Genomic DNA, 21,493 nt, shown 5'->3' on the forward strand with positions numbered 1-21,493 from the left:
AGGAAGAAAGGCAGAAGGGAAAGGGAATAAAGTTAGTTGACTTGCAGAGAGGTGAAGATTCTCAGTGACTCCCACTGCACTTTACACAGGAGACCTCCACTCTGCCGGGAGGTGAAGGATGGAGGCAGAGCTGCTGTCCGAGCTCACGGCTATGTTCCTTGAGGGGAATGGGAGTGCCCAGCTGGTGCCAGATGCAGTCCTGCTGCCCCCAGGGCAGGGCACAGCCATGTTCACCGTCCGCTGCGTGATCCCTTCACTTTACCTGCTCATCATCACAGTGGGCTTGCTGGGAAATGTCACCCTCATGAAGATATTCATCTCCAACAGTGCCATGAGGAGCGTGCCCAACATCTTCATATCCAGCCTTGCTGCTGGTGACCTGCTGCTGCTGGTGACCTGTGTGCCAGTGGATGCCTCCCGCTACTTCTCCGAGGAGTGGCTCTTTGGAGAGGTGGGCTGCAAGATCATCCCTGCCATCCAGCTCACCTCTGTTGGTGTCTCTGTCTTCACACTCACGGCCCTCAGTGCTGACAGGTAGGAAAGCTGGGCTGCCCTTCCCAGTCCTCTGTGTCTTGGGCTAAAGCTAGCCAGTGCTGGCACGAAAGGTAAGACACCCCTCTCATGAGCTATCCTTGGTTTTCAATCCCCTCAATCCAACCTGTGTTTAACCCATGGGTCTCCTTCCCTCACTGACTGAAGGCATGTCTGGTACTAACTGAAGTTAAAGTGTTTCTGGACATGGGTGTGCCTGTGGCTCCAACTTCCAGGGTGCTGGAAGCAGGAACTGGAATTTAGTCCTGTCGTCTGTACCTCTGAGATAACCCAGAGCCATTCCAGAACCTGTGTATTGAAATACAGCCTGTGTATTAGAGGAAAGATTTAGGTCCTAAATGCCAAGCCACAGTGGTATGTCAATGGTCAGCAAGCAGCTTAAATCAAGGAAAGCACAGGGTGATTTTCAATAGATTTATTTCTTCTTGCTGGGAAAGTGTGTGTGAGAGCATGTGTGTGTCTTTGTGTGCTTGTGCCGTAAGAGAACACCAGGTTACCTGAGGTGACTGCCAGAAGTTGTGCAGCCCTCTGGGAACTTGGAGGCACCAAACTGTTCTATTGGAATAGTCAGTCTTAAACTTTTTATTCAGACGATCCATTTTGTCTTCTTTGAAACTTAAGAAAAAGGGGTGGAGGGCAACAAAACTAGCAAGGAACAAATCCATCTCTAGTAATTATCAGTTTAGGAAGAAACAAAGACCTGGACCCCAAACTTTTCCTGACAATTAGTTTAAACAGATTTTTAAGTGATTTATAGAAACTGGGTAGCTGTTGAACTGTGCTTCAGGCTCTGAAAGACCTAATCTGGCAGCATAATTGGCAACCTTAAACTGAATTAAATTATCCTATCCCCCCCCATCTAAACACTTTTATTCAGACAGAAATGAAAATGTTAAATTCCTTATTCATAGGAAGTACCCTTTTTTTTTTTTTTTGGATTTTAAGCCAAACATCTGTGTTACATTAGTGCATGAAGTAAAGTGACATATCTGCAAACTTATAGTAAAGTTTCCTCAAAACTTTTAATCTTCTCATCTCTCTTCTCTTCTCTTCTCTTCTCTTCTCTTCTCTTCTCTTCTCTTCTCTTCTCTTCTCTTCTCTTCTCTTCTCTTCTCTTCTCTTCTCTTCTCTTCTCTTCTCTTCTCTTCTCTTCTCTTCTCTTCTCTTCTCTTCTCTCTTCTCTTCTCTTCTCTTCTCTCTTCTCTTCTCTTCTCTTCTCTTCTCTTCTCTTCTCTTCTCTTCTCTTCTCTTCTCTTCTCTTCTCTTCTCTTCTCTTCTCTTCTCTTCTCTTCTCTTCTCTTCTCTTCTCTTCTTCTCATTGTAAATGTAATTTATTTATTTTTCCCAGACAGTTCAGTAAATCATTTGATTCCACTTAACAATACTCTTCAGTGGCCATCAATTTCACTGGTATTTGAATTAGGACCTGAAATGCTTCTGTATAAAGACTTTATAACTTATGAAAATGTTCTTGTTCTTGTTCAGGAATGTTCTTGTTCTTGAACAAGAGCATGCAAAACATACTTTAAGGTGAACACCTGTAACTCCCTGATTAGCTCAGTTAAGGAATATGTCAAAAACTGTCCTCAGAGAGACAAGCAGACCTTTCATTATCCTTTCTGCTCTATTTTCACCGTTTAAAAAGAATGAATGTGGCATATTACTTGAAATGGAAAAAAATTATTTGCAGAAGAGATATCTCTAGTGAAATATAATGAGAAGGAATGTTGGTGGTTTAATGTTAAGGATTCATTCGTTTACTTTTTATAGTTTTGGAACATTTTTTCCCCATATAATTTTATATTCTTCTTTTAACGTCAGAATAAATTCAAGAAGTAATAATGCTTAATCTGTTTGCACTGAATGCATTTAGAATTACACATCCTACCAAACAGCTATAGATGGTGTGATGTGACCATATAAGCTCATAATAAATGCATTCCTCCAGCAATTTGAAGTGCACATTATATGCAATTATCAGAAATGGTTATACAAAGAATTCAGCAACTGTTTCTTTAACCCCTGTAATACATTTTCAGTTTTTGAGAAAGCAAAACAAAAAACAGAACAAAACAAAAAATCATCACTTATTTTTCAGTCAGGAAGAGAAGCCACTGACTTCATAAAACAGTCTTTTATCCTGGGGGCCCAGGTCATCTCTCAGTGAAGCTGGGATTGACTCTTAATGGAATTTGAATTGGACTCAGTTCTACTTTTTTAGTACAGCAGAAACTTGTATTAAAAGATTAGGCATTGGTGTGGAGGGGTTTTTGTTATGCTAATTTGTGGCCAGATCCTAAGCTGCATCATCTCTACAAGATTCAGTTATGGAGAAATTATGTACAGGCAATTATGTTGGCACATGGGAAGCACTGGAAGCATTCTTCAGCTAAGAGCTGATGAGGAGGCAAGGCCTGGTGGGGACAATATTGTCTCCAGATAGGCAAAATAGGATTTTAGCAATTTGGTAACTGTGATATGGCTAAAAAGGCTCTGTTATAATCTGGTACGAGTTTGATCCAGCAGACTATATTGTCTTCACAGTGGCTTCTTTCACAGTTAATATTCCAAGCAGTTTCCTACTTTTTACTCAGTATTACCACAGAAATATATAGAACTGCAGGCAGTGATTGCATAAAGGAAGAGACTTAAAAATATTTACAGTTCTTTATAATTTGCCTGCATGTATTAGGATAACAAAGGATATCTTGGTTTCCACAGTGAATTTAGCATTTACTGTTTATGTGGAAATTTGGCATAGCAAATTACATCTATGTGATACGTTTAGCAGTTAGAGCTATATTAGAAATAACCTTTGATATATCACTTACTACAAACTGAAGCCACAAGGAAGAAAAAAATAGCATACATTAGGTATGTCTCTTCTAAACTTTCTTAATTTCATATGGCTTTTTGCCACAGAAGCCTCTAGTCAATAGCACATCACTAGTGCTTTTAGTTTGACACCTTCTGTTTTTAAGCTTCATTACCTGATACTGAGATTTGTTTATTTGTTTGCTTATTTATTTATTTTGGTGTACATACATTATATGAAATTTGTAACAGTACTTCCTAGTCTTCCCTAAAGCATGCTTTCAGGTTACAGTCAATAGCACACAACAAATGTGCTCAAGTTTGTCCGTCCCCATCCGAAGACTAGCTGTGGGTTCCAAAGAGACATTTTGTCAGCCTTGGGTTTGTGCAAGCTGTCTCTCCATGTCTGTATGCTGTGGTGAGCACTAGTGCCCTGCTGTGGCCCCACACTTTGGGGCACGGGAGGGTGGCAGCAGAGACAGTACAGTGTTGGAACTGTTGGTGCAGTGTGTTGGCATAAGAGGTGGGCACAATCTCCACCTCTGGTAGAGGCCTGGGGCTGCAGAATGTGATGAAGGAGCAGTATTGCTGAGCCCTCTCACTGACACAGATGAAATGTACAGGGACAGCACCCCTTCCTCTCATGGCCATTGCTCCTATTGATTTTTCTCTATCACAGAGAAACCAAACCAGCTCTAGGTAACTTAACAATTCCCTATTTAAAACAACAACAACAACAAACGCAACCAACCAAACCAACAACAAAAAAACAAAGGTGGATTACAGAAAGAGAAAAAATAATAAGTAGAGTGGATGAAAAATGAAAAAAGGAAGGAGACTGAGGTGCAAAATAAATAAATAAAAAATAATGTAAAAGAAAAACAACAACACAAGAGAACCAAGGGGCAAAACAACCCCAATAGCACTCAGCACACCCTGAAGATACATACAGATCTTGTGCATGATGTCCAGGGATGCACTTACTAGAGGAGTGGTGGTCTGAGAAAATGAAAACGGGACCCTTGCCAATGCTTCTTCTCCATGGGCCATGGACCAGTCTTTGACTGGGCCTATGGGTGTTGATGAGGAAGTCCTAGGACTCAGTGTGGTCTTGGATGAGGATGTTAAGGATAAGAGGTGACAGAATTGTAGCCAGAGGGACTGCAGCATGGCATACATGAAGAAAAGTTGTGCCAGCAACTCCTTGCTTGAAAAAGGACAGAGGTCATAGCTCACCTGACCTGAGCTGTGCCTGTCTTGATCTATGGCATGAAATTGTTCACTGTGTTTTTCCAAAACACATCCATGGTAGGACACAAAGTTAGCTCAGAATGTAAATTGGGGCCATGGGGCTCTTCTCATGGGACTCTTACCCTCTTCTCAGGGTAAGGGATCTTGCAATGTTGTGCCTGGGAAGTACTCTAGGGTGAGGGAGTGAAACACCAGATAAGTGTTTCCAAAATGCCTCTCAGAGCTAAGGGTGCACAAATTTTGAAAGAATAAATGGCAGTCCCTTACAACAGCTTTAGAATTGTCCCTTTCTCTTTCGCTGTCATTTATGCCTCATTTATGCCTTTATGTGAACTATAGAACTAGGATTAAATTTAACTCTGCTACTTTTTCTAGATTTAATTTTCTTTCTAATGAAGGTTTTAAATGTGTTAACTCAAATACAGTCCTGCTGCACTCTAATAAAGACAGTGAAGCTGAACAGTGAAGCAACAGGCCCTACTGCAATTTAAATAACATCTTCTTAATATTCTTCCCCCAAAATATGGCCTCTGATGAGACATTTACTGGAGTAACCAGGTAACAGAATTATTTTATGAGTTGTATGACACCTTTCCTATATTTTAATAAGAAAGTATTTTAAATATTTAAATTCATACTTATATAACTAGGGTGCCTGAATTAAATGCTTACAAATAAATGCTATAAATGTGAATAGCTGAAGTATTTGATTCTTTGATGATGATTATTATTATTTATTTGATTTAATTTTGGAAGATTGCAATTGGCATTTTTAAAAGTGTACAGAGATTCAAAAACATTCTGTGCAAGTTTAATATCGATGTGCTGACTTCTGACTGCAGCAGATGACAAAAAATGGTCTGGCTCAATTTGCACACCTTGTCTTCTTTTTACTTTTCTTCAGAACTTATTTAAAGTTTCTTCTTTTGTCAGGTGCTGATTAAAGCTGAAACATAGTGATTAGAGACCTCTAAAATCCTCATTTCTTATTACAAGTTGTGGAATAGGTGAAGCAGAAAAGTGGATATGATTTCCTTTTGAGTTCTAATAGCCAACATCCAATGACTAAAACACCTTGACGAGGAAAGTAGCATTAAATGACATCCTGGAAATGACTTTAAATAATTAAAGAAGAAGAAATAAAAAAGTATCCAGAAGTAGAATAAGAGTGTATAAGAGTCTATCGGTATAAGAGAGAAAAAAAATACCTATATATAATAGATACAAAACAAAATTATGTGGAGCTAGGAGAACTATGAAATCTGTACGTGTAAATCCTGGAAACCCTAACATTTGAAATTAAAATATTGAATGAATGACTTATATTAAACAAAATTGATGGTCCAGATGTTTTTCACTGTAGGCTGTAGCAGTATGGTTATAATTATGTGATAACAAGCAAGGCAAAATAAGTTGAAGAAAGAATGGGCAAGCTTTTACTTTTTTTTCAGCTCACCTTTTAATTTATATGTGCAAATGTGACTCACAAAATAAAACTTTCCAGACATGAAACTCTGGTTTATTTTGTAGGCATCAAAATGTATCAGAACAGCCTCAATCCTTATCAACCTTTTATTTATGAGAGACGTGGGGTTGGGACTGGACTTTTTCTCAGCTTTTCATACAAAGAAACTCCATCTGTTCATGTGGCTTCTGTCTTGGGAGGCTATATGAATTAGAAGAAGGTACTGTGAAGCTCATGTAGCAGCAGCAGTCATGTAAAACAATTCCTTGCATAAAATTCAAGCATTTTGGTCCAATGAACAATGGCATGATATAAAAGTATCAAATCACAGCACCAGTGAAATGGGAAGGATCCTCTGGAAATTGCCTAGTCCAAACCCCTTCTCAGAGCAGAGTCATCTAGTGCAGGGTGCTCAGGACAATGGGCATCTGAGTTTTGAATCTCTCCAAGGATGGAGGCTTCACAACCTCCCTGGGAATACCTTTTTGATCACCCTAACAGTAAACATTTATTTTCCCTATGTTTTGAAAGAGATTTTTCTTGTATTTAATCCATAGCTCAGTGCCATCACACAGGATAAAGGATGTGTACAGGAGAAAACCCTCTACCTCCCAGCTCAGCTGCTTAGAATGAAGATGATGAGTGATGGGACAGTGTAGTCCCAATCAGTACAAGGTGGTTATCATTACTGGAGCTCTGCCTCTATGACCACCTTTATGTCCTTTGTGTGTTTACAAACCCGGAGGGTTCTTATTGGACAGAGCTGGGCCTACCCTCTTCGAAAGCTTCTCTCCTTGCTGTTACCATACATATAAGACAAATATTTGTGAAGATGAGTAGCCAGCATGCTGAAAGTGGTGGTCCAAGTAACATAGCATGTTACTAATTGACCAGCTTTGTGGTTTCACAAGGCAAGCAGGGGAGTGGGATATTTGCCCTTAGCAGGGCAATTATCATATTAGTCTCACACTTGCCTGCATTACAGTTCAAGAGAATTTTTATAGATGGTCAGTTGTAAAAGGAAGTTCAGTTTTTACATGTATTGGTCTATTTGCTCTTCTCTGCCTTCTTGCATATAAGATGTCCTTAGGTTGAACTTCACCCAGAAACAGGAGCAATCACTTTTTTCAAGTTAACAGTGAAACCTGTTCTTACCTTTTCCCACTCCAAAATGTTCTAATTTGTTTGTAACCATTCCATACAGATAAAGTGAATACAATGGAAAATATTTCAGAAAGAAAAAGAGGATGGGAAAAATGCAGGAGAAATTTTATGTTTGAAGTAGATTCAGGAATTACCTATTCTAGGATAACTTAGTCTAAGCCAGGCAATTCAGATCATCTGTTAGAGAAGTTCATCTTTGCACAGCTGAAAGTGATATCTCAAAAATAACATTTTCTACCCACATTAGGCAAACTATGTTTTTCCTATTCTCAAATTTCTCAGACAGAAGCATCTGTTAAACTATTTTCACTGTGTGTGTGTGTCTTGTGTGTGCTCTTCAACTCATACAAAAACAGATTAGTCCTCAACATGGCAAAGTGAGAAATGGCTGTGTTGTTTATCCTAGTCTGTGATCAGTGCAATGCCTTTATTGTGCTGACAGCAGCCAACCTAGCTTTGATTAATGTAAATGCCAGTGTCCGATAGCCTTTTGTAGGTTGCAGCCTAAAACCTGGAGAACTGTTACAAAACCATTTTGTCTGTTTCCTGTTTCTTTGATCAGTTCAGTAAGAGCCTATGCCTCTGATGGGTAAAATAGCTACTGAAAAGCAGATCTAGATGAACTCTTACTAAGCAGGGCTGAACATAGATCTCCATATTTTGTTTGTTTGCCTTTCCCACCAACATGGTGAACATGATTCCCTTATATACTTTGTTGCAATGTGTTTATCTCAATTGGACTGTTGGAATCCTCAAGTCTGCATTTATCAGGTGCTGAGAAATAATGTGGAAGATCAGATATGCTTTACCAATTCTACCCTGAGGGAAAAGCTTTCACTTGTTTTCTGTGAAGATAAATTTGTTAGAGAATGAGTAATAAATATACTTGTCTATTATAGATGTGCAGAGTGATGGATCACTCAAATGTCCTATCCAAAAGGGACAATTTCATTGAATCCTTGTTTTAAATAGTTTAATTATAGAAGAACTGGTGTATTTCTTACATAGGTTATTGCTGTAGGCCCATTCTTCCAGACTATATATTCTAGTGCTAAATTTTGCGCGTTTTAGTATGTACTAATAAAAAAAAGCATGTGCAACCACAATTCCTAAGCCCGATTAAGTGTCTCCACTATTAACATTTAGTAGTCCATGACAAGCCTGAGCCCAATTTGACAACATGATCACAAATAGCAAGTTCTTACAAGTTCACAAAAAGTTGTGGAAGGCAAGAAGCAAATTTCTGTCCCTTAAAGAGAAGTTTGTTTTGTAATTATGTTGATAGAAGTTGTCAGATGTTAGAGAAAGTAACAGAGACAAATAACCTGTATGCACCTTGGTGCAATTAATTTTGCTGTGTGTAGTATTAATCAAATATCTCCAGCTTTGCACAAGCATACTTACAAATAGTATTATGGTGTGTGTATGAATATGAAAGAAGTGGATTATTCTAATATGTTATCATATCATATTCTAATATCATTTTTCTAATATGTTATCATTCTATCTTGTATGATTCTCTTCAGTCCTTTACATGTCTAACCCATTTTTTTTCCCCCAACTATTTTTCACAGTATTTTTTAACTTAGTGTTATGTTGGTACTTTGGCTCAAAGTTTGTTTGACTGTAATTTAGAGATTTCTATTTTAACTTTTTTTCCCCCATGATTTTTAATGTTTAATGCCATCTACATTGATTTCAATGCCAGTTTACAACAGAAGTTACAAATTAAATGGAAATGGAAACAAGCTTTAAAGTGCCGGAGTGGAGCTTCCTAGATGATAATACTGGAGCAAATCTATTAAATTGTAGTTTTTTGAATTTAGAAATCAGAGATTTTGGGTCTAGATTTTCAAATGGTAAACTCTAAATCTGTTCCAGATCCATTAATAGATTTAGTTATTTAATTCTTCATGGCTTGTATCATTTCTAAAAATCACCTGACAATATAATGTTCTCCTCAACTGTTATCTGCCATAGTCATGAGATATTACTGAATTAATCAAGGAAATAGGTTTTGTAACAACAACAATTTTATAAGGGCAAACTAGCACTGAGCATATTTTACATGTGGGATTTCTGCTTCTGGGCAGAACATTTCTTATTGATCTTCTGCTCCAGCATGAATGATTCTATGAGATAGGACTCATGCTTTTATGAGATAGGAAATGATCTTTTTCATTCAAGTATCTATGGATATCATTGCTGCAAGACATGCAATAAACATAGTTGATATGCAGATAAATGCATCATCAATCTAAATCTGTCATCAATCTGTCTCATCAATCTAAAGGCACAAATATCAACAGGATTTGGACTGAGCCTCATTTGGGAAATGTTTCTTTCCTGAAAATCCTTTGATCTTTCAAGGTCCAGAATATAAACTCAGAAAGAACAAGAGAAGGTTAGGTGTGATTTTCTATGATTTATTTTATTTTATTTTATTTTATTTTATTTTATTTTATTTTATTTTATTTTATTTTTTTTTAAGAAATGGAATTAGAGAAAGGTAGAAGAAATATCTAAATAGAGAACAAAGCACTGGGAGACAAATCCAAACAGCACTAAGGGACAAACCCATACAGTATGTGAGCTTGTCTAGGCTAAACTTGGCAATGCCTATCCTCTAAATTAGGCGTTGATCTTCCTGCCTAACCCTCCCAAGCAGAATCCAAAATCCAAAATTCCAATTAGTGTTTCACTGAGGTAAGGGCTCCAGATAGGCACCAAAAATCAAGAGAAAATACATACTGAGTTGTTTCATACTTCCCAGGGGGAAATGCAAAATCTAGGATTTGTATGACACAGCCTAGTAAGAATAAGGTTCTCTTGTCATTGATGAAATATTACTTTTACACCACTGTCTGGCAGGCCTGGACAATGAACCTTGGATATGCTGGCTGAATGAGTGCTCCATTTTCTTTTTGGAGAGGCAGGTACCAGAGTTGCCTCTGTCACAGTCACAGCTGTTTTATGAAAGCTGATGCCTTCGGTGGGCTCCAGGCATTATTTAAACCCTACATTGAGCTCAGGTTCCTCAGCTTCGCTGGGCTTAGTTTCAGGGTCCCAGTAAAGTTCAGATGCAAACTAAGTAGATCAGAGTCAGGGGAGCTCTGTGCATGCACAGCAGGGGAAATAACAGCTACTTGCCTAATTTAAAATTCAAGAAAGGAGGGACAGAGTGGAAGAGGGTAGGCCAGCCATTGAGTGAGTTTTTTGGGTGGTTTTCTTGGGATCCAGCACTGGAAAATATATATATTTTGTTGTGCATGTACGTACATGTGCTCATATATGCATATAGACATATATATACATACAGACATATTCAGCTGTGCCAAAACATAAACCTGAGCGCTGGAAGTCAACTACCTTGTCAAACTGTTAGAGCACCCCACAGTGTGGGCTTCCCTTCCCTTCCCTTCCCTTCCCTTCCCTTCCCTTCCCTTCCCTTCCCTTCCCTTCCCTTCCCTTCCCTTCCCTTCCCTTCCCTTCCCTTCCCTTCCCTTCCCTTCCCTTCCCTTCCCTTCCCTTCCCTTCCCTTCCCTTCCCTTCCCTTCCCTTCCCTTCCCTTCCCTGCCCTGCCCTGCCCTGCCCTTCCCTGCCCTTCCCTTCCCTTCCCTCCCTGCCCCTCCCCTACCCCCCTCCTCCTCCCATCTCCTCTTCTTTTTCCCTTCCATTTAATTTGTCTATCTTAAAAATGTGTAAAAATATTTTCATCAGTGACTCTTTCTGGGCATTATCAAAGTTAAATATTAATCTATCAGAAATACTAATATATACCAACTCTTCTGAATAATAGTCAATGCAGTACTTTACTATTACTCTCCTCAGGAGGACAACTGAACAAACGAATGATGGTGCTTTTAACTAGTGCAGTTACAAGTAAATGGACTTACACAAGTAGAAGTAAAAAGCCAGATTGCAGGCAATGAGCTATCACTGCAGGATTTGTACTAGGTCATAATAAATATAGCTACCTAATGTGAGGGGAGTAGCAAGAGAAAGAAATAGCAAGAGATGGGAAAATTAAAAATAAAGATAAAACACAGACAAAAATCAACACTCTCATCTGAAATGGTAATTTGACAGGGCAAGTCATATTTCATGTGGAAAAAAAACACACAGAAACAAACAAAAAACCCTCCAACATCCTGAGAATCTTCTGTTTTCATTATTTTCTAAATCATCATTCAAAAGGCTAAATAAGACTTTTTGTTGAAGTATTACTGACAGTTTTTGTTTCAAAAGAGTGCATTTCTATAGAGTGGAAAAATCTTTCCCCTTCAAAAAATCTTAGGAATTTACCCCTGAGAGATACAGAGCACATGCCATTGAGATTCATTTGAATTGTGTTTATATATGGTCTGCTAGTCTTCACTTCAAGCACTGTTTATTATACTAAGCTATCAGACCTTATTCCTGGTGAATGCAATTCTCTGCACTTAAGAGATAAACAAAGAACAAAAATGTTAGCACTAATTATATATACATATATATGCACTTTAAATTGCAAAAATGTAAAAAGAATAAAAGAGAATACTTGATAATCTCAGACTTCTTGTATGTAATCAAAGATGTTCCCACAACTCTGGACACCAAATGGTTCCATCTTTTTCTCAACTAGTTATATTGTTCTGCTCTTTAATGATCAACTATTTAGTCAACAGAACTGCTAATACTAGGGAAAGGGATTTGACCCCATGCAAAACTTCATTCTACTTTAGTGGAGTGGACAACTACTGGACATAACTTGAAGGCTGAGGTTTATGGAAAACTGCAGAACTGGGGGTTTTCATTCTGTCAGACTGATGGACTTTGCAGAATGTGAAACTTAAAACGACATTTCTTAGAGATTAATATGAAAATCACTGTTCTTGGTGAGTATTGCAATTGTTTTCTTGTACAATTAGATAAGATGGTTTTAAGGTTCTACTTGTGTATTCAGTTACTCCCTCAGTCTTCAGTGGTATGAATTCAAGACCTACACATGCCAATTGTGTCAATGATAGAAATACTAGGAAAATTTTGGCATTGCATTTTTGTGACAAATATTTCCTTAGGCTGTTGCTACATGAAGCAGATATAGCTGGGAAACAAGAATGAAAAGAAACATCACAGACAGATAGAGTGATATTTTCAGTTTGTTCTTCTGTGTTGAAACAGGACACTCCAGATGACTGAAGAACATTGGAAAGCTTGAGGTTAGTATGCTTGAGGGCTTTATGAATAAACAGTCTAATCCAGCAGTTAAGAAATGGAAGTGAAGCATGTAAACCAGCTCCATAACAAGATCTACTATATATCTTTGTATATGAGAATACTCAGAGCAGCCTAGGGCACAAGCAAGGCATGAGTGCACTACTAGGAGAGGAGACAGACCCTTATGTAGAAGGTGGCTGCAATCGTTGAACCAAACATTTGAAAATGGCAGTTTTTGAAGGAATATATTCCCTTTCTGCTTTATCTTCAGCCAGTTAGAAACTGTTGCTTGGTAAAGAGTTGAAAACAATTAGGAGGAAGAGAAATAGATGTTGTTTTGTATTCAGATTTACTTATATTATCTGATTGATAATATATTACCTTCCACATTTGTTCTCATGGTTTTATGAACAAGAAGAAGAAAGTCGCTGACCAAAAAGGTTTTTTTTTTTGAGTAAGAGAAAAAAAGATACATAAACAAGAGGACAAAGAAATATTGAGGCAACCCAGGTTATTATGGTAAGTTGTAATTATAGTCCAGTGGCTTCTTAAGTATTGTCTGTTATTAATTAATTAATTAATTTATTGTTATTATTAATGTGTTTTTGAAGGACATCACAGCAAAGCACTCTAGAGAAAGAGGTCACAGTGTAATGGAGAGATGGCTGAGGATGAACCATGAAGCAACTTCTTAGGAGAGGGGAATAGCATTATGGACTCAGTACAGACAAGTGCTTTTCCCAGTTAGCTTTACATGCTAATTGGGAACTGAGACATACATTTATGAAGGTCTTTGAATATACAGATAGGGAGGAATAGATAACCTATACATATATACCTATACCTATATAGTTTATAAGGTAGCAACAAGTTATAACTCTGTAGGAAGAAGATATTCTTTCTTTCATGATTCATGATTTTTTTTTTTTTTTTTTTTTTTTTTTGGGTGTGTATGGGAAGAGATTGCTTTGGAGTGAAAAAACACTATACAAATAAAAATAGTATTTGCAGAATGGGCAAATTTTTGCCGGTGTCCATTGGCAGAAACCATAGCTCCAAAGAAAGGAAACTCACTATAAAAATGTTTCCTGAATTGGGATGCCTTTGTCGGCAGCAATAATAACAGAGGATGTAGGAAGACAGAATTTACATGAAAGCATTTAATTAAAACCAAATGCATACTTATAATTATTTCCTGATCCTCATGACAACCTATAATTTTATTTTTTCATCAGCGAAGTAAAGAAAAAGATGGATTTTGCTTACTAATCTGACTAAATAATTTGCTCCTTACTCTGGCTTGCTTGGTTTTATCATTTATAGAAAATACACACTTTCTAATTTCAACAGTAGGTGACAAGCTTTAGCTTTATGTTGTTTTTATACAAAGAAAGAGGCTTGGTATTCATTCTGGGAACACTTCTAAGTTCACCCAGTTTATATTTGATTTCATCTGTTGCCTGTCTCTACTCTACATCTTTTCAGAGATATAAACAACATGGCAGATTTTGTAAAGTGCTTAGTGCCTTTCTACTCCCATTGACACAGACTACCAAAACCTTAGAAGAAGAGTGCTGTCTTGCAGTTGGCTGGTCAACTAAAGTACAATTTTGAAATTTTTTGGACTGAACTGTTTTTATTTATTTATTTTACTTTTATTTTATATTTGCTGAAACAGCAGTATCTACGAAAGCACAGATATATGCCACCTTTTTTGGTATTATAAAGGCTTCTGAAAAGTCTCCCATTTAGACACTAACCAGACAAAATGCTGCTTAAACAATAAATTGTGACAAGGTCACTATCTTGAGTGATAGGACAAAAGAGCATGAAGTGGTCAAAATAGCATGAAGTGGCTGGTCACTTGGTTTGTGCAGCTGAGAGAAGAGGAGGCTGAGGGGAGGCCTCACGGTGGCCTACAGTTTATGAGGAGAATGGAGAGGCAGGCGGTGATCTCTGCTCTCTGGTGACAGTGACAGGACTCAAGCGAATGGCATGGAGCTGTGACAGGGGAGGGTCAGACTGGGTGTTAGGAAAAGGTTCGTCACTGAGAGGGTGGTTGAGCACTGGAACGGGATCCCCAGGGAAGTGGTCATTGTACCGAGCCTGAATCAGAGTTCAAGAAGTGTTGGACAATGCTCTCAGATATGTCTGATTTTTGGGGCGTTGTGTGTGGAGCTAGACTTGATGATCCTGTGGGTCCTTTCCAACTCAGGATATTCAATGATTCTCTGATTCTATGAATCACTACATTGCAAAAAGAGAGAAAAATATTCTAGTACAAAATAGTATACATGTATATATATTTTTAATCCAATGTCCTTCCCCTCTAAGTTCCCAAATCAGCTCTTCTCCATCAATATAAAGTTTAAAAGAAATGAGCAGGACTTGACGTCACCTAAGTTGAATGAAATGAAATAGAAGGTCTGCCTTCATGTAATGAAATCAAGACAGACAGCAATAGGAAGCAAATTATTGACTAACAAGGTCACAGTTTATGCTGGGGAGACTGTGCTTTGTGCAGAAGTTTCTATCCTTGCTATGACAGTATAAAGGATTTCTTTACACCTTTGTGTCCAGGGAGTTTCTCACTATGTATTAGAAGAAATGCTAAACAGCATTTACAGCATTAACAGAAACACTTTCCTGAGTTTAATTTTCTATTTTTTATTTTTTTTTCTAATTTTCTAAACTTCTAATTTTCCACAACTTTTCAATTAAAATGAAATGTTTTATTAAATGTTCAGTTTTTAATAGAAGCAAAAACATTAATTTACTTTTTGAAAATAAATAATTTTCAAAATCAGAATTAAAAAAATAAGCAAAACATTAAGTTAGTTTTGAAACATTTCTCTCAAAATACATCTAGCCTTTTAAAACAGACCTTTTCTTGTGGAAAGTATCCCTCTGTGTCAACTTCTGCAACATTTTTTTTTTAATAGAATTCCTAACATGTATCTACTTCTATTATTTTGCTTTACTGTAGTGTGATATTTCCTTCCTATGCAATGTTTCCTGTTTTCATTGTAATGGTCATGAAATTATCAATACTCCCAAAGTTTATGTGTAATCATATATTATGGGACAGTTTCCCAAAATGTGGAGGCAGCAGTTTCCAACTATTTATGTGAAAATGTTTACTTTATTTAAGAGTTTAATATTTCTGCCCAGGCTTTTGGGAGTCATTCCTGCCTGAAGAGGCTTATATTCTGAGTGTTGCAGTCAGGACAGTATATCCACGTATGCAAAGGTCCTGAGGTGAAAAAACAAGGAGGGGGCTAGTGCAGTGGCACTGATATTGTGAGTGGAAACGAGGTGGTGTCAGGCAGGAGTCCTGGGCTGGAGGAGCTGATGAAGAAAACAAACCCTGTCACGAATGTGCTGGTAGGAGACTCAGTTGTAAGTATGGAGGTAGGCTGTGCATTTGGGGATTTGCTGGGACAGTCACAGGAAAGGAAAAATGGAGTGGTGCCTGCTTCTGTGTTTTCACAAGGCTGGCACAGAATGGGCTCCTACAGCCACAGATTGCAACCAGGGCTTCATTTGGCACTTCTAAAATGGGTATATATGAACTGGAAGCTTAGAGATTTAGAAAATGTAAATTTGTTAAAGATTACACATGCCTTGATGTTTCAAAGAGGAACAAAAAATGACCTTTTTTTAACCAAAGGTATGAAGTGGCCTTATGCATCATACAAAAATATACCTATTAATTTACATCTGCATTTTTATCACTTTCAGGTACAAAGCAATTGTAAATCCCATGGACATCCAGACCTCCAGTGCAGTGCTATGGACCTGTGTTAAAGCCATTACCATCTGGATAATCTCCATGCTCCTGGCAGTTCCTGAAGCAGTGTTCTCTGAGCTGGCCCATATCAATAACACAGATAATGCCACTTTCAAAGCATGCATACCATACCCCATGAAGGATGACATGCACCCGAAGATCCATTCTGTGCTGATTTTTCTAGTATATTTTCTTATCCCTCTGACCATTATTAGTATCTACTATTGTCACATTGCAAAGAGTTTAATAAAAAGTGCCCACAACATCCCTGGAGAATACAGCGAACATTCCAAAAGACAGGTAAGCAGTTTTCTATTTACTTTCCAATGAAAGATTTATCTGCTGTGTACACTTATAAAAAGCAAAAAAACTTAAACATCCAAATTGTTGGTTTTTGCAGAGGATTAATTCAGTCTCCACATGTATGAGCTAAGCTCAGGATTAGCTGAGAAATCTCCTTGTTTTCACAATTAATTAATATTAGGACCAGTATGTAAATGAATATGAGGAAAAACATAAATTCAATGCCATCAAAGCATATTCCTAAAAAGAAATAGGATTGGTGTATGTATATGTATGTGCTGCTAGTGTAACTGTTGCTTGTGTTCTTACTGAATTCATCTTTTATTTGTACTTGGAAATTTAAAAAAAATGACATAGGAAGGTAAATATTTTCTTAGGGTCTCTGAGGTTCTTCCCAGACCAAGGACTGCTGAAAATATCAACACAGAGCATGAAATGATTATTTTTTATCTTTCTGAGTAGATCTTTCCTAGATACAATCCTGAGCTAACAACTGAACTTTTCTTAATAGCCTATTATATTTGCTATAGAACTTTCAGTATAGATTCTGTACATCTTTGAGACAGAGCATTTTAACAGCCAGCTTCCGTGTAATGAGTATCAGGCAGTAAGATCTCAACAGGCTGTTCATTAGCAGGAACATTTGTATATGAACCACAGCTTTTGCAGTAAAGTACCTCAAACAGTTTACAAACACATTGGTATTGAAAGAGAAAAATACTTATGTCCATTAAAACAATTTGGAAGAGTTTTCTCTGACAATATTGTAGAAAACACCTTTTTACTCACTGAGACTTCTTTGCATATATAGAACATACACATTCTTTGAAAAAAAAAAAAACACATTCCCTCATGCCCTTTTTGTTCAACATTTCATTTCTACTCTAGCCTGTTTCTTGTCAAAATGCAAGCATATTAGCACTTCATGTACTATTTTATTTTCCTGTGAGATATAGAGAGAATTTTGGCTGAACCCTCAGGTTAGAAAAAATATTTAATTTATATCACCTTTCTGAACTCACATTCTGAAATGTATTTTCAAATTTTTTTATCATTCAACTTAGGTTTATTTATTTATTTATGCATTTATTTAATCTATGAGACTCAGGAGAGTAGAAAATTCCAGTGTACTTCCACATCTCTCAGTAAGAAAAAGTAAATTCAGACTATTGTTTTCAACTCAAGTTTCTTTAGGCACAAAAGTTTAATATTCACAAAATACCTCTATACCTTTTAGTCTGCTGTTGCCATCTGATATACAGTGCAAATCCTACAGAATTGAAATGTTTTTCCATCCTTTGAGAACTCTTCACTTTTTTTTTTTTTTTTTTTTTTTTTTTATGTGGAGCAGAGAAAACTGTACTTTTTTATTTTTTTATTTCACAGATTTTGAAAACCTATTAAAAAAATCACTTGATATTGTTCAGGTCACATTTGACAGAAAATTGAGGAAAGTCAGAAAAATTTCCTTTCTGGGAAAGTTTGGTACCTGACATACATAGTAAATATTTTGGAGGAATATATAGAAAGGTCCTGCTTCCCTTTTGTACCTTCTACCTGGCCCATTTCTCTCTTTCAGTTTTGGAACCACTGTGTAGCTCATTTCCTTTCATCTCTTCAACCACTCTAAATATTTACATTGTAATCCAATTATATTTTAGCATTGCAATTAAGGTACATTTCTTTCAAGTCATTATTGAAGATTGGTCAAGCTTTTCAACTTACCCTGGAATTAAGATGCTTTAGTGTGTATGATGCAAAATTTTACTCATTTCCCTAGGAGACAGGTGCAAGCTGAGTCATTTCAAGCAAAATAATGGGATGCACCTTATAGCTAAAACCCTAGGTGTCAGACTTGCAATGTCTCTACATTTCAAAACCAACAGTTTCTAAATAGCTTTCTAATTAAAGCTAAGTTTCAAGCCAAGTACTGACATCTCATCAGAAAATGTTATATTTTATGGCACCCTTCGGTGCGTGCTTTCAGGCTATACACCAATGCATACTTGGGTCATGAATTGCTCTTGTTGAGTAAAACCAAACTTATGTAACTGCAGACATCTAGGATATTTCTCTGTAAATAAACTGAAAATGGGGAAGGAAAGTAAATAATATAGAAAAATAACTGAGCCCTGGAAGGAAGTATTTTTACTTATGATAATTGTTAAAGTTAATATAAAGGGAAATGCTACATGTTTTAATTGTCTGTTATATGCAATAGTAGTTCTATTCCTTGTTGTTCATTTGGGTTCTCTTCATCTTTTTAGATGGAAACTCGGAAACGCCTGGCAAAAATAGTTCTAGTTTTTGTTGGCTTCTTTGCTATCTGTTGGTTTCCTAACCATGTGTTATACATGTACCGGTCTTTTAATTACAATGAGATTGATTCATCAATAGGTCATATGGTTGTTACCTTAGTTGCCCGAGTACTAAGCTTCTGCAACTCTTGTGTCAACCCATTTGCACTGTATTTTCTCAGTGAGAGTTTTAGAAGACATTTCAACAACCAGCTTCGCTGCAGGAAGAAATCTCAGCAAGAGAGATCTGCCAGTTACTCGCACAACTCTTCTGCTGTTCAGATGACTTCCCTGAAAAGTAATACCAGGAACACAGTGACTAGTGTGACACAATTGAATGGGCACAACTCGAAACAAGAAATGTCATTATGATTTAATAGGTGTGATCTTTGACTGTGGAACAAATCTGAACTTTTTGTTTGTGGCTTGTAGCTCAATTTTGGCTCGCATATGCTTAGATGGTCTAAACAGAGGATCTACTGAAGTCTGTCCAATACAAGGTTGTTTCACATTTTGTTTTACTTTTAGACAGAAGTGAAGAGAAGACAAAGCTGACTGGCTCCATTTTGTATGTTAAAGGAGATGACAGTATAGAATTAACATATAAGAAAAAAAAAATAATGGTGTGAATATTAGTATAGCTTATTAAATGCTTGGAAAAGTATAGATTTTATGATCTAAAAAATATGTATTTTTAAGCAAATATTCATCCAGGCTTATGTCTTACCCCAATAGACTGTTGCATGATTTTAGCTGTGTTGTTTATACAAGCATTTCTCATTGAAGACTTTTAGGCATTTTGGGAGCATTAGGCATTAAGGAGCCATTTGAAGGCATAGATTCTAGTTTCAGATAAAAAATATTAAAGCATCAAGTGCCAGATCTGTGCTTTATTTAAATCTGCCTTGTTTATTCATTTTGGCAGATATAAAGATGAGAATTTACTTTTTGGGGTATTTGTTTACCGTTTTCTGTAGTGGTCATAAGTTTATCTGCTAAAATTTCATTCTTGTCAAGAATAACAACTCAGAAGAAAAATGTTGTGTGTGACATGCAGAACTCATTGTCTGAATCCTCATTTCTCTAATTTGTCAATTCTACAACAACCTTGGCTTAGAGTAATTACGTGCTTTATATTTGCTACAAGCTACAGATCATTCTGATATCACTACACAGCTAAGAAGGACACTAAATGGAATGGAACATTCAGAAACGTAAAGTTCAGAGTGGCTTTTTCAAAGGGTCTGTGGCAAGGCTTCCTACAACTACTATAAACTTAAACCAATATTAAAATTAAAAAGCAATAATAAGATTGTTCTGAAATTAATTGGCCTGAGGACCAAGTCTAATTTAGGACAGTTATAACCAGGAAGTTAGGTACTCACATGCATGTCTGTGTTTGAGCTGAAACAAGAGAAACTCCTTTAAAGCAAATTTCCCGGTCATCATTTATTTCTGGTTTTCAGTTTACATCTCAGAGTGGTCTCATTATGTAGAAACCAGATCACATCCAGGCAAAACCAAATTAAAGGATGGCCTGCAGAAACACACCTACATTCTCTGACCATTAATGGTCATCCAGCCCATGGGACCAGACAAGCTCTAATATGAAATAATGCCCAAGTGAAACATAAACAGCCAGCATTTGATGCTCAGTCATCTTGCACAAGGTGTTTACCAGTCTAAACAAAATGTAAATACAGTTATAAATCTCACCTTTAAAAGGCATTTATTTTCCTGAAGACCCTTGTGTATAAATAGCCAATGCACTTCTGAAAATTCTAGCTGGGTGACCTATAATAAAGATGATGATGATGATGATGATGATGATGATGATGATGATTATTTTGGAGAATCATTTCCCAGTGCCATGAACAATGCATACCATTTTGTGGTTAGGGAAAGCTGTTCTTTGTTAGTATTCTGAAAATCACCTCACAGGTCATGACAAGTAGCAAAATAGACACAATGACTGAAGTTTGTTGCTGCAACAAGTCATGTAAGGGCATCTATATGAACGTTTCTAAACTGTAACATGACTGCACGAAATCTTGTTCAAATAGATGATGGGGTAGGAGTTGATTCTCCCCTTACACAGCTATGTACTATCATTCTCCATCCCACATAAAAGGTTAAGGAGACACTTACAATGTTCTTCTTACAAGAGGAGTCTGTAGTGGCAAACAAAGGCACTTTCTGGAAGTGTGTTTTTTTTTTTTTTGTTGTTGTTGTTGGTTTTTTTTTTTTTTTTTTTTTGTATTTTGTGGCTAGTTCATGAGGCAAAGGTGATTTTAGCACTTCCTTTCAAATTGGACAGAACTGCTCCATCACAGATCTTCTGTTGCAACGTTTTAACCTGCACTTCTGCAGCAACTTTAAATTGAATAGTAGAAATGACACCAGAAGTTTTGATTGGTTTCAAAACTTGGTTTCAAAAACCTTATAAATTCGAAAGCTGAAGTGTTAATGCAGTGTAGTAGCTTACATTTCCTTTTGTCCTTAATAGTGCACTTGCTGTTACTTCCATCTGTAACTCTGTGGAATGAGCTGAAGTTCAAAATTTCTTTACTAGATCCCATACCTTTAAGGATAGTCATCATCCAACTGCTATTTTTAAAATAACAAGAAGAATATTGTTATAACCTTCACATGGTTTGA

At 37.0% G+C, this 21,493-nt stretch overlaps 1 protein-coding gene across 3 annotated transcripts; it reads left to right on the top strand.

Moving 5' to 3' along the window:
* Nucleotides 1–93: 93 nt before the first annotated feature.
* NMBR (neuromedin B receptor) lies at nucleotides 94–21,030 on the top strand. Of its 3 annotated transcripts, none has more exons than XM_032185789.1 (3): nucleotides 94–534; nucleotides 16,187–16,535; nucleotides 18,806–21,030. In XM_032185789.1, the coding sequence occupies exons 1-3, from the start codon at nucleotides 119–121 to the stop codon at nucleotides 19,205–19,207; spliced, it is 1,167 nt and encodes a 388-aa protein (XP_032041680.1). In that variant the 5' UTR covers nucleotides 94–118; the 3' UTR covers nucleotides 19,208–21,030. The 3 variants fall into 3 exon arrangements, with proteins under 3 accessions (XP_032041680.1, XP_032041682.1, XP_032041681.1); XM_032185791.1 differs by lacking the exon at nucleotides 94–534 and adding an exon at nucleotides 12,283–12,447; XM_032185790.1 differs by lacking the exon at nucleotides 94–534 and adding an exon at nucleotides 12,877–12,964.
* Nucleotides 21,031–21,493: the final 463 nt, after the last annotated feature.

This window comes from Aythya fuligula, chromosome 3 (genome assembly GCF_009819795.1).
Source record: "Aythya fuligula isolate bAytFul2 chromosome 3, bAytFul2.pri, whole genome shotgun sequence".
NCBI classification, from domain to species: Eukaryota; Metazoa; Chordata; class Aves; order Anseriformes; family Anatidae; genus Aythya; species Aythya fuligula.